Below are 13357 nucleotides of genomic sequence, written 5' to 3' on the forward strand. Positions count from 1 at the left end.
CCAAATTGGGAGACCAATGGTTTTGGAGCTGGAGCAATCGGAAGAACATGTTATTAAGAAGATTAAAGTGATTGTGTAAACATAAGTACAAATTGCACGCATTAATACAAATTATCATCCACTGGTTAATAGAAAAGTTACAAAGTGTGACGCATCAATTCATATACATAATAAGTTCAATAAAACAAAAAAATGAATAACACATAACAAGGACTATAACCAGAAATCAATCTATATAATGTCAATAGTTCAGTGAAGTGAACTTTACTTCATAGGAACTTATATAGCCACATGGTTGGTAAGGTGACACAGGGATAACATAAAAAGGAGTGAAGAGTCTATCTAATGAAAGGCCTGAAAATTGACTAAAGAAGTCTCCGGTTGCTTCCACAGTAATGAAATCACTTTTTCAACATAGAAAAAAAAGGAATCTTAGTAGTGTACTGCTTGCACTTAACAGGGTCAGCCCTACACAAATCCTAGCTATTACACCATAGGGTCCAAATTAAGAGTAATGCTGAGAATTATAAAGATTAGCATAAGGACCTCCAACTAAAATAATACTATTGTATGATATAACATATTGAAAAATGTCCTGTCTTGTACATAATAAAGATAGTGAGTATGGTTAATAGGGGTGGGGGTAAGAAATTTTGGAGGTGGTGTCACCAACAGTGACTACCACGAAGGAAAAAAACGAAAATGACTTCCCCGACTTAGGAGAAATGATGACTGACCTTAACAATGACAGAAGGTCCCGGCAGTGTGGGAACAATTCACGGTCCCTAGTAAGAACAGCATCTTGTTTCTACATAATTTTCAATTGCGACCTTTGTATCACTATTTTTAAAGCGGCAATGCCGCTTCCTATTCAACCTAAGTATTACACTTCGGCTTAAGTGTAACAGGTCGGATGAGAAGCGGCATTGCCACTTTAAAAATAGTGATGCAAAGGTCGCAATTGAAAACTATGTAGAAACAAGATGCTGTTCTTACTAGGGGTCGTGATTTGTTCTCACACTGCCGGGAACTTCTTCTGTCATTGTTAAGGTCAGTCATCATTTCTTCTAAGTCGGGGAAGTCATTTTCGTTTTTTTCCCTTCGTGGTAGTCACTGTCAGTGTTATCAGCACCGTTAAAGTGACTACCACCGGTTGATAGCATGTAAAGACACCAGAGTTAATTATACTCTGTGAATGAATTAATTGAATTGAACTGAATTATCTGGTCTCTGATGTTAAACATTGGGAAAGGTGGTAGCCGTCTTCTGTTTAACCTTTTTAAGCTTAGTGCGTAGATAAAGGCTTTTTAGTTAAACCTGTTACTTACAGTTCCAGAAACTGGCATAGAGCAATTTCCAAAACACAACTGCCAAATGGTGAGCTGCAAGTGTTGGAACTGTATTCATCTATATAAGTGTGAAGTCTGGGATAGCCAGGAAGGGAATCCTAGTGGAGTGTTGGAGTACTAGCATAATGCGGTTGTATAATACCAAGCTTTTGTCCTGTGCCCTGCATATGCACGCGCTGCATACTTGGGCTTGTTAATTTGCATTGTTTATCTGAACCAATACCAATGCAGCATTTGTGTTTCATATGTGTCCAGTATATAATACTTGACCCGAAATCCCTATGAAAATTTCCTTCATTAGTTACAGCTATCTTAATATTTAAAGTTTTACAGGTATATTTACTAAGCTGCGGATTTGAAAAAGTTTAGATGTTGCCTATAGCAACCAATCATATTCTAGCTGTCATTTACTTAGTACATTCTACAAAATGACAGCTAGAATCCGATTGGTTGCTATAGTCAACATCTCCACTTTTTCACATTCGCAGTTTAGTAAATATACCCCCTAGGAGCATTGAAAGTGCAGACACTTGACATTATGACCAAGTTCAGTAAAAAACATGATGGGGATAGCAGTCATCATATATCTATCTAGATCATACCACACATGGCGTGCTGTGACACACACTTGCTCAGCACAATGACATGTTGTGACACACACTGATCGGCACAAAGAAGCCTTTGCTACTATTTTAAAATGTTGACAACTGTGTACAGCCTTTATCAGAACCTGGCTGCTATTAAAAGGCAGTTTGACATTACCTGGTTATTACTATTGCTGATTCATTATTTAATATGCATGATTGTCATAAGTGAGAACTTCTCACCGAGAGATGTTGACTAGGTTTAATAAAGTAATTAAAAGAATTCAATGAGCAGGGCTTATAGTTGTCACCTTGGCAACTTGGTTTCACATTCCGTTTTCTTTTCATGAGTCTGGCATTAGGTTATTATATGGAGCTGAAAGATGCTCTTTAATGTTGTTTATTACTTTTTATTACAGTTATTAGTGCCATGACTGACATAAATGGTATGCGGGAAGGCACAAAATGGCTGGAGAGTGTTCTGCATGGCACACGGAAGTTTGCAGCACCCTGGGTTGAGAGTTTATGTTGTTGAATGTTTGGTTGTAAAAGGCAGCAGCTATATGTGACCGCAATGTAGCAGAGGAGCCAAATGGCAATAATATAGTGGTTTAGTGATACAGCAGCCCCTCTTCAATTGCTACAAAAGAGAGAGCTGGTATTTTTACTTTAATCACAGATGTTATAACTAATCACAAGATTGATAATGTGTTTCTCATAATGTTATTTTGTAGGTTTTGGCTCCAGCTTCTCGGCAGCAGAGGAAAGTGTAATGATTCCCATTTCTCCACAAAGTGTCAACAGCAAATACAAAGTCAGCAGTCAGGCAAGGATACAATTTGTTTCATTGTGCTTCCTCTAATGGCATAGCAGCATAGTCAGATAAAGAAAGTCTACTGAATACATTTGCAAAGCTAAGCAACTAATGCATAACGTTAATGTAACTGTAACCTCTTTACCTGAATCAATGTTTTAATATTAAAGTCAACGCTTTGAGGTTTAATTCCAATGATAAGTAGTGTGAAGCTCAATAAAACAATAGTCTACAGTCTTACAGGGAATGGGCTCAGACACATTCTACATGATGTACGTACACTGTATGTGACAAAAAGCAATAACATAGAAAGTCAAAGTACAATTCTATAAGATTGCAATATAAATAAAACTGTTCTACTAAGACATAAGGCAAAAATATTTGGGGAATTAATTTCAAAGAAGCACATCAATACTTTCATCTATACTAAAATATTAACTATTTAATCAACATTTTGCTCTGTTATTGGACGTGAATTCTCTTGGGCAGTTCTTTGTCAGAGAATAAAATATGATTCGCATATAAGATATAACTCTGGTTTCTAAAAAATGGTGAGGTAAGCTAATGGGATGTTGCCTGACCACTACATGTGTATCAAATACAAAGTACTATATACTGTATATGTTATAGATGACATTTTTATAAGAATGTATCAGTGTATGTTCTAAAATGCTAAATATGAATTTTAATTTTTTTTACTTAATAATATTTGTAACTGAACTTTGAAACATAGAATTTGAAGGCAGATAAGCACCATTTGGCCCATCTAGTCTGGGCATTTTTTAACCTATGGTAACCTCCAACCCTATTTGACTCTTATTTCTTTTTAAGAATATCCTTAAGTCTATCCCAAGAATGTTTGCATTGCTTCACTGTATTGGCCTCTACCACCGCTGATGGGAGGCTATTCCACTTATCCACTACCCATTCTGTGAAGTTATTTTTCTTCTAATTTCCTGTTACCTGTTTCCTACTTTCCTTCAGTTTCAGTGTATGTTCTCATGTTCTAATATTTATCTTCCTTTGAAGAATGTTTCCCTCCTGTACCTTGTTAAAACCCTTTATATATTTGATGCATATCTGCCCTTTCCCTTCTCTACTCCAAACCTTACATTTTAAGATCTTTAGTCTTTCTGGGTAAGTTTTGTGCTGTAGGTCATGCACCAGTTTAGTTGCTCTTCTTTGTACAGTCTCTAATGTATTTATATCGTTCTGGAGATATGGCCTCCAGAAATAAACACATAATTCTAGATGAGGCCATATCAAATGACCTATACAGTGGCAATATTACTTCTTTGTTTCTGCTACTGATTCCTCTCCCTATGCAACCAAGCATCTAACTTGCCAATCTCATTGCTTTGTTACATTGCTTACCTGACTTTAAGTCACCTGAATTAGTGACTCCGGCATTCCTTTCCTCCGCAGTAGTTTCCATTAAAGTGTTGTTAACACTATATTTAGCCTTTGGGTTTTTGAGACCTAAGTGCATGGTTTTGCATTTTTTGTCATTAAACTGTAACTGCCACTCTCTTGACTATTCCTCTAGTCTACCTAGATAATCAATCATTTGTTTCACCTGTAAAAAGGCATACTTCCCATCAATACCATTTGCAATGTCACCAATAAAGATATTAAAAGCACTGGTCCAAGTACAGATCCTTGGAGTACTCCACTTGTAAACTTTCCCTCCTGTAAATGCACTCCATTTATTACAACTCTTATGTTTTTTTATCCTGCAACCAAGATCTTATCCATTCAACCATCTTAGAATCCAGACCCAAGCTTTTCAGTTTATTTAACAGTCTGTGTTGGACAGTGTCAACAGCCTTATTAAAATATATATAAGAGCTACACCTACAGCCCCCCTCCATGGTCTATTACTTTAGTCACTTAGGGCCTGATTCATTAAGGATCTTAACTTGAGAAACTTCTTATTTAAGACTCCTGGACAAAACCATGTTACAATTCAAAGGGTGTAAACTAGTATTCTGTTTTGCACATAAGTTAAATACTGACTGTTTTTCATGTATACTAGCTATACACATAAAAACAATGCAACCATTTTACTAAAGCACATATTATATTATTATATTATTAAAGGAGAGCTATGCTGAAATTGATAAAATAGATTTATTACAGTCATGGGCAAAAGTTTTGAGAATGACACAAATATTATTTTTCACAAAGTCTGCTGCCTCAGTTTTTATGATGGCAATTTGCATATACTCCAGAATGCCATGAAGAGTGATCTTTAATTTACATTTCCACTGCATTCAGCCCTGCCACAACAGAACCAGCTGACATCAGGTCAGTGATTCTCTTGTTAACACAGGTGAGAGTGTTAAGGACAAGGCTGAAAATTACTCTGCCATGCTGATTGAGTTAGAATAAAAGACTGGAAGCTTTAAAAGGAGGGTGGTGCTTGAAATCATTGTTCTTTCTCTGTTAATATTGGTTATCTGTATGGAAACATGTGTAGTCATTATTGCTTTGCACAACAAAGGGCTTCACAGGCAAGGATATTGCTGCTAGTAAGATTGCACCTAAACCAACCATGTATCGGATCATCAAGAACTTCAAGGAGAGAGGTTCAATAGTTGTGAAGAAAGCTTCAGGGTGCCCAATGTCCCGCAAGCGACAGGACCGTCTCCTAAAGTTGATTCAGCTGCAGAATCGGGGCACCACTAGTGTAGAGTTTACTCAGGAATGGCAGCAGGCAGATGTGAGTGTATCTGAATGCACAGTGAGGCGGAGACTTTAGGAGGATGGCCTGGTGTCAAGAAAGCCAGCAAAGAAGCCATTTCTCTCCAGGAAATACATCAGGGACAGACTGATATTCTAAACATACAGGAATTGGACTGCTGAGGACTGGGGTAAAGTCATTTTCTCTAATGAATCCTCTTTCAGATTATTTGGGGCATCTGGAAAAATGTTTGTCCGGAGAAGGAAAGGTGAGCGCTACCGTCAGTCCTGTATCATGCCAACAGTAAAGTATCCTGAGACCATTCATGTGTGGGATTGCATCTCAGCCAAGGGAGTGGCTCACTCACAATTTTGCCTAAGAACACAGCCATGAATAAAAAATGGTACCAAAACATCCTCCAAGAATAACTTCTCCCAACCATCAAAGAACAGTTTGGTGATGAACAATGCCTTTTCCAGCATGATGGAGCACCTTGCCATAAGGCAAAAGTAATAAATAAGTGGCTTGGGGATCAAAACATCGACATTTTGGGTCCGTGGCCAGGAAACTCCTTTTGCAAACTTTTTGTCAATCCTTAAGAGGTGTCACAAGCCGCGGCGGCCGCGGGCACCGCCCCAACTCAGTTCCTGTTTCTTCTGACGTCCCGGCTGTCGCTATGGCGACCGGGACGTCACTTCCGGAAATCCGGCCCGACCGTTGTCAGGGCAACGGCCGGACACCGAGAACTTTTCCCTGGGCGCTCTGGGCGCAATAAACAGCTGGGCACATGCGCAGTCTAGTGCAACCTGTAGGAATTAATCAGGCAGGGGCTGTGACTTGTTTCAGAGCTAGGCTCTGATTGGCTAGCAGTGGTAGTTAGGACAGTGAGGACTGAGCCTCACTGCCGGTTATAGCGTCCTGTTCTCAGTTCTGCTGCCTGCTTGTTCTCCCTGTGCTTGGTGATTATTACCTTTGTTTGACTTCCCGTGTATGACCTTTGCTTGTTTTTTGACCACTGAACCTACGCTGTTGACCCTGACCATTTGCCTGGAAACCGGATTCTACTCCTCCGCTAGTGCCCCTGACCTTTCGCTTGTCCCTGGATTTCGAACCTGTGCTTGTGACCTCTGACCTTGATTTTCCTGGCCGCTACTGTCCGCCAATCACTCCACTCCTGGGTTCTCCTTAAGTCAGTATACGTTACTCGACCCTCTGTCGGCCAGCGGCCAAGTCTGTCCCCACCACTAGTGGGCTCCAGCGAACACCGGGCCTTCGGAGTAGACCCCGAGTTTCATTGTACTGGCTTGGGAGTTCCTAACAAGAGGTGGGTGGAAAAATAAAAAACCCACAAATTCTGACAAACTCCAAGAATTGATTAGGTAAGAACGGGCGGCCATCAGTCAGTATGTGGCCCAGAAGTTGATTGACAGCATGCTGGGCAAATTGCAGAGATCTTCAAATAGAAGGGTCAACACTGCAACACTGCAAATATTGACTCTTTGCATAAACTTAATGTAATTGTCAATAAAAGCCTTTGACGCTTATGAAATGCTAGGAATTTTACTTCAGTATATCATAGCAACATCTGACAAAAAGGTCTAAAAACACTGAAGCAGCAAACTGTGTGAAAACCAATGCTTGTGTTATTCTCAAAACTTTTAGCCATGACTGTACAGAGAAAACATATATACTGTCAGGCGCCGTCCTCACACTCCTCCTAAGTGCAGTGGACGGTCGCCTGTCCCGTTCACTAGCAACGGGATTCACCTCCAGCCCTAGGCACCACACTGTGCGCGCATGGCCAGAGACAATCGCGTCCCATTGCTAGGCAACAGGATGTGATTCTTTGGCTTTCTGACGGTGGTCAACTGAATTCTGACCGCCGAATCAGATTTCTCTCCTCCCTATATAAAGAACACTCTGGCACCATTAGGGTGCCAGAGTATTGGTTCACACCAGTTCCAGCACTTCCTGTTTTGTTCTGCCTCTTGTGTATGCTGACTTCTGGCTTGTTCCTTGGCTCATTCTCCTTGATTCTGATTTGGCTCTGCATAGCCCATTTGGTATTTACCTTCTGCGCACTCCTGACTTATTTTCGGTGTACTGCGTTACTCTTTGGCTTGAACCAGATCGTTTGACCATTGCTGTCTACACTCCACTGCGCTGGTGGCTGACTTGGAGAACTGTGACATGCGCATCCCACGCAACAAAGACCATAGCTCCTTGTGGGGGTCCCTGGTGAAGACAGGGGGTGCATTAGACTCCGCGCCTCCCTGTTCATTTGCGTAAAAACCAGCCAGTGGCTCCTACGGTATTATTAACTGTGACATATACATATTTCTCTTTGGACATTATTTAATATCACTAATGGAAGATAGATAGAAATAAGACTTTGTAGTAAACTCTTAGTGCACACAGGGGGACTGATTCTTTAACGCACATATACTGAGCGCAATATGCATTTGTTTCCAAACACACATAATTTGGGTCTGCGCACTCCAGAATTCAACAAGGAATGGATCTGAAGATACGTGTGCTCAGGCGCAGGCTGGGAGAGGGAAGCCCGGGGGGCACACAGGCGGCCGCACCCCCTGTCATGTGATGCAGCCGCCTGTGCGCTGACGTGGCCGCATCTGATATCATCAGATGAGCCACTGGGAAAGTGTTGAATTTTGCATCCGGGGGGTGTGGCCGGCCGGCCTACCCCCCCGGCCCGAGTAGCGTTCTGACCGAGCGGCCCGCCCCTGCCCCCCGGGCCAGCCCGCCCCGCGTTTGCTGATGAATACAGGGGTAGGTCTGCTCTGCTCTACTACACAGGACACTGCAGGATACATCCAATACCTATATGGAACATAAATTCTCAAAAGAACACACAGGAAAAGCATGTTTCAATCAATATCACCTTAATAATATAATAACATGACAAAACATAAAAAAAAGTAAAAATAGTTTACATTTTTGTTCATGAAATACATTTATTAGGATGTCATTAATGTCTAATGTACATATAATGCATTTTTACAGTTGCTACTGATTGCATACACCTGTTATAGTATGTAAACCGCCATCATTATTAAGCAGCACTTAGACTAGCCCTGTTGCTGGTGCAAGAGATACGGTTGATGAAACAACCTCTCCCGTTCCTCCCCGCCCTCCCCCGTTCCGCTCCCTGGCTGACTTCCTCCACTTTAAATTCATTCTTTCATCCTACAGCTCTGCCCTCTCACTCGCTAAACAATCTTTCTTTAAATCCCTCATCTCCTCACAGTCCTCTAACCCCCGCCGCCTCTTCGCCACCTTCAGCACTCTCCTGGCCCCCTCCCCTCCCCCCACCCCCCTCCTCCCTGACTGCCTCCGACTTCGCCTCCTTCTTCTCCTCTAAAATCGAGGCCATCCGACTTGAAATCTCCTCCACTCTCCCTTCCACCCCTCCCACTCTTCCGTCCTCCCCCCCAACCCCCTTTCCCTCCACTCCTTCTGCCCCACCATGGGCAAGGAAATTCACTCTCTCATTTCATCCTCCCCCCCACTACCTGTCCCCTGGATCCCATCTCCTCCCACCTTCTTCGCTCCCTTTCCCCCACCACCTGCTCCCACCTCGCTCACCTCTTTAATCTCTCCCTCTACACTGGCATCTTCCCCTCCTCCTTCAAACATGCTCTTGTATCCCCCATTCTTAAGAAACCTAATCTCGACCCCACTTCTCTCTTGAACTATCGCCCTATATCTCTTCTCCCCTTTGCCTCCAAAATTTTCGAGAGGCTCGTCTGCAGCCGTCTCACCTCCTACCTTTCTGAACACTCCCTCCTTGATCCTCTCCAGTCTGGTTTCCGCCCCTTCACTCCACTGAAACTGCCCTGGCTAAAGTCACCAATGACCTCCTCTCTGCTAAAGCCAGGGGCCACTTCTCCCTTCTCATCCTCCTTGACCTCTCTGCAGCCTTCGACACCGTTGACCACCCCCTCCTCCTCCACACCCTCCAGTCTTTCGGCCTCTCCGGCCCAGTCCTGTCCTGGTTCACCTCTTACCTTGCTGACCGATCCTTCTCTGTCACCACCTCTGGGTCTCTCTCCCCCCCATCCACCCTTCCAGTCGGGGTCCCTCAGGGCTCTGTTCTGGGACCCTTACTCTTCTCTCTATACACCTCCTCCCTGGGTGAACTCATCAGCTCCTTCGGCTTCAACTACCACCTTTACGCTGACGACACCCAGCTATACCTCTCCTCTCCTGATCTCTCTCCCTCCCTCCTCTCTAGGGTGTCCGCGTGCCTCTCTGCCATCTCCTCCTGGATGTCCTCCCGCTTCCTCAAACTTAACCTCGCCAAAACTGAGCTTATAGTTTTTCCTCCCCCTCATACCTCATCCCCTTCTGACCTCTCAATCACTGTCGACACCTCCTCTATCTCCCCTGTCCCCCAACTACGCTGCCTCGGTGTCATCCTCGACTCCTTTCTCTCCTTTGGCCCCCACATCCTCTCTCTTGCTAAGTCCTGCCGCTTCCAGCTGCGTAACATCGCTCGCATCCGGCCCTTCCTCTCCCAAGACGCCACCAAATGTCTCATCCACTCTCTGATCATCTCCCGCCTGGACTACTGCAACCTTCTCCTCACTGGCCTCCCCCACTCTCATCTCGCTCCCCTTCGATCTGTTCTTAACGCTGCTGCTAGACTTATTTTCCTTTCTCGCCGCTCCTCTTCTGTCTCCCCCCTCTACCTACCCCTTCACTGGCTCCCATTCCCCTTCAGAATCCTCTTTAAACTCCTCACACTCACATACAAGGCCCTCGCCAACTCCACTGCGCCCTACATCTCTACACTCCTCTCTATTCACACTCCATCCCGCCCTCTCCGTTCTGCCTCTGACCGTCGCCTCTCTATCCCCCTTATTACCTCCTCCCACGCGCATATCCAAGACTTCGCCCGCTCTGCCCCCCTCCACTGGAACAATCTCCCTCCCTCCATCAGAACTTTCCCCAATCTGTCCAGTTTCAAACGGGCTTTAAAAACTCACCTTTTTCTTAAAGCCTTTCAGTCTCTCACTTAACTTCCTACCTTATCTTCTGCCTCCGTCCCCCTACTCTCCCTCTCCCCTCTGTCTCTCTGTCTGTCCACCCCTCCCCTTAGATTGTATGCTCCTCTGAGCAGGGCCATCTCTCCTCCTGTTTCCACCACTCCTAACTCTGCTCTCCAGCTACTTAGCCCTCCTCCTCGAGGGCCCTCCACCCCCGTCCCCTCTGGGGGTCTCCATGTCTTCCACGCCCCCCTTCTTGGCTCCGGTGTTTGCGGATCCTCCCTCCCCCTTCCCCCGCCCTCTCTAGCTGTGCATTGAGCCTACTGAGTTACTGTGCTTACTGTTTACTGTACTGTGCTGTCTCACCTTGTACTGTAACTCGTTTCTCCCTGTACGGCGCTACGGACACCTTGTGGCGCCCTATAAATAAAAATTAATAATAATAATAAAAAAACAAATACTTTTGAGTTGCCCAAAGCTTGGATTGGATTTTTGCGTGTACTCAAGTTTGGCACGCCCTTACTGTATTTTGACTATGGCCAAACGCCCCTTCACCGTCCTGTTCCCTCACTGAATTTGTAGGCTGTAGTAAGTGTCCTTTGCTTACGAAGGTAAATTGAACGTGACTGCGCTCTGTAGCATATGGTCTGGTTCTGGGAATGCATTTTGCAGATGATACGCACAAAAAATCACCGGTCATGTCCTTTGATGAATCAGACCCAGTATGTCCATGTTTGCAATTATGTAGAAAAATCTGCTAATGTCACAATTTACAATATCTGAGTCTGATACCAAAAATGTCAAAGTCTTATTTGTGCATGTGCGACTTGCAGTTTACAGATAGGAGAGAAGGCAGGCTAACACCATTGCGGTCAAGCTCTGAAAAGCTATCTTTTAGGAGCTTGTTTAATTGCCCCAGACCGCAGGCCCCATAATTTAAAATGGTTTAATGGGAAATTTAAGAGGTGCTACTTAAAAATGCCTAAACCATGTGGAAAAGCAGTTTTCGCATGGTTTATGTCTTAATATATAGGCTTCTTAATGAGAAAATCACTGGTGTCAAACTGATTTCCTCTCCCATCTTTGAGTGTTTTGTGATAGCACTGAAAGAGAAGGCTTGTGATGCCCCACTGCAGCCTGAGAGCTCTATAGCTCTCTGCTGTTTGTGAGTTTGTGCGTATGGAAGTGAATCCAATTTTAGTTTACTTTCCTATTTTTAACTAATTTAACTAACGTATTATGTAATATTTACTTACTATATTAGTAATAAGTAGGGCCAGAGCTGGATCATTAAGCTTATTATAACTCCGATCAGGCGGGCCAGGCTGTGTTCTCACATTTGCACTACACACACACACTAAGCCTGTGCAGCTTGTCACTGCATTGTGCTATGTGATTCCATAGCACAGGTCCACTTCTATGTGGGTGCATGCAATCAGTGGATCATCCACCAAGTGACCCCTTGGCCTAACAGGTAAGCTAGCCAAGTCAGTGAGAGGGGCCCAGGGCATGTGCCATCTGGGTTTCTCTCCCTTTAATCCAGTTCTACTTACAAATATAAGCACCTTACCTTATATCAATCATTTTCCTTTTTACTTATGTATAGTTGGTAGAGCAGATCAAATATTGTACTGTGTTCTTCTGTTTTGGTATTAAAGAATTTTATCATTATTTCCATAACAATTAACAGTGCTATAAAATAGAGACACGTTCTTGCCAATGGAAACAGTTAGCCCATCCCAAGTGTTCTGGAAAAGTTATGCAGTTTGTCAAGGAGCACCCTATTCGAAAAATTCTCTTCTCACGCTTGTATGTGATTTGTCTGGGAAATGTTCTGCACAAGATTGTAACAAACATCCAAGGTTATATGAACTAAACACATTTTGCTAGTTAGACCTTTGACAAGTATGCTTGTATGTTTCTAAGATCTCATCTGTACGACTTTACTTTTTTTTAATACATGTAAAACTACTTTTGTGATATCAAAAAAGTAAAGATAACTTTTTCCATTAGAACGGTCATTACAATGGTCATACATGCTATGATACTAATATCATGGATAAATACTATGATATGGGTCACCAATTTTATGTTATCAGTAAAATGCCCTTCTTAAAAAATTGTATTACAGTCCATCATACAAATATATTTTATGGACAAATAAACCCCAAATTAAAATGTTAATTTATGAAGCATCAAGATAAATTATCTGTTCAAACATACCCTCATTTTTATAGCAAACATAGCTTGAGATTAAACAATATATTAACAGACAGTCACACCCTACCTATTCAGCAGAGTAGAGGCAATTTCTGATACAAAACATGGACGTGACCTTTCATTGTGCGCCAATGTGGCTACCCGCCTCACACACATAAGGCCATACTTACATTCCGGAATCGCGCCTGATAAATCAATCTGTGCCTACTTCAGTGTGATTGTGGGTTCGGTTGGAAAAGTGCATGGTAGAAACAGTGAAAACATTGTCCATATTACTTTAGTAGCATCCCTTTAATTCGTTTAATTTTTCCTTTTCTTCTCTGCTCAGTTTAACCTCAGTTATGTGTTAAATTAAGCACAAAATTGAGGGGACATTGCATATTTAATTACATGTGTCATTGTTCTGTGATAGATTTTTTTTTGTTAACTTTCATAGGAAATTGCTTTGCTATTGAACATATAGGAAGCCTGGCTTCCACCATTTCCAAGGATGTGGAAACCACACATCCTTTTAGCAGGCAGACAAATGCACTGCAGCCCCCCCTCCCTCCAAACTGGGATCACCCTTATAAATGGACTAACTCCAATTCTTGAATATAATTAAAATACTGACATCACACCAAGCAAAATCTGAGTATTGTAAGTGGGTGTCTAGTTAGATAAATGGTAGTACCTAGCCCGAAATCAGCAAGGAGTAC

At 42.8% G+C, this 13357-nt stretch overlaps 1 protein-coding gene across 1 annotated transcript in view; it reads left to right on the plus strand.

The window, feature by feature from the left end:
• Positions 1–13357, plus strand: part of SVEP1 (sushi, von Willebrand factor type A, EGF and pentraxin domain containing 1) — a 291067-nt gene that overhangs the window by 156499 nt on the left and 121211 nt on the right. The window contains 1 exon segment of the mRNA XM_075204846.1: positions 2668–2759. Within this exon segment, the coding sequence (XP_075060947.1) occupies positions 2668–2759 (92 nt within the window).

The sequence above is a fragment of the Mixophyes fleayi genome, chromosome 1, assembly GCF_038048845.1.
Source record: "Mixophyes fleayi isolate aMixFle1 chromosome 1, aMixFle1.hap1, whole genome shotgun sequence".
NCBI classification, from domain to species: domain Eukaryota; kingdom Metazoa; phylum Chordata; class Amphibia; order Anura; family Limnodynastidae; genus Mixophyes; species Mixophyes fleayi.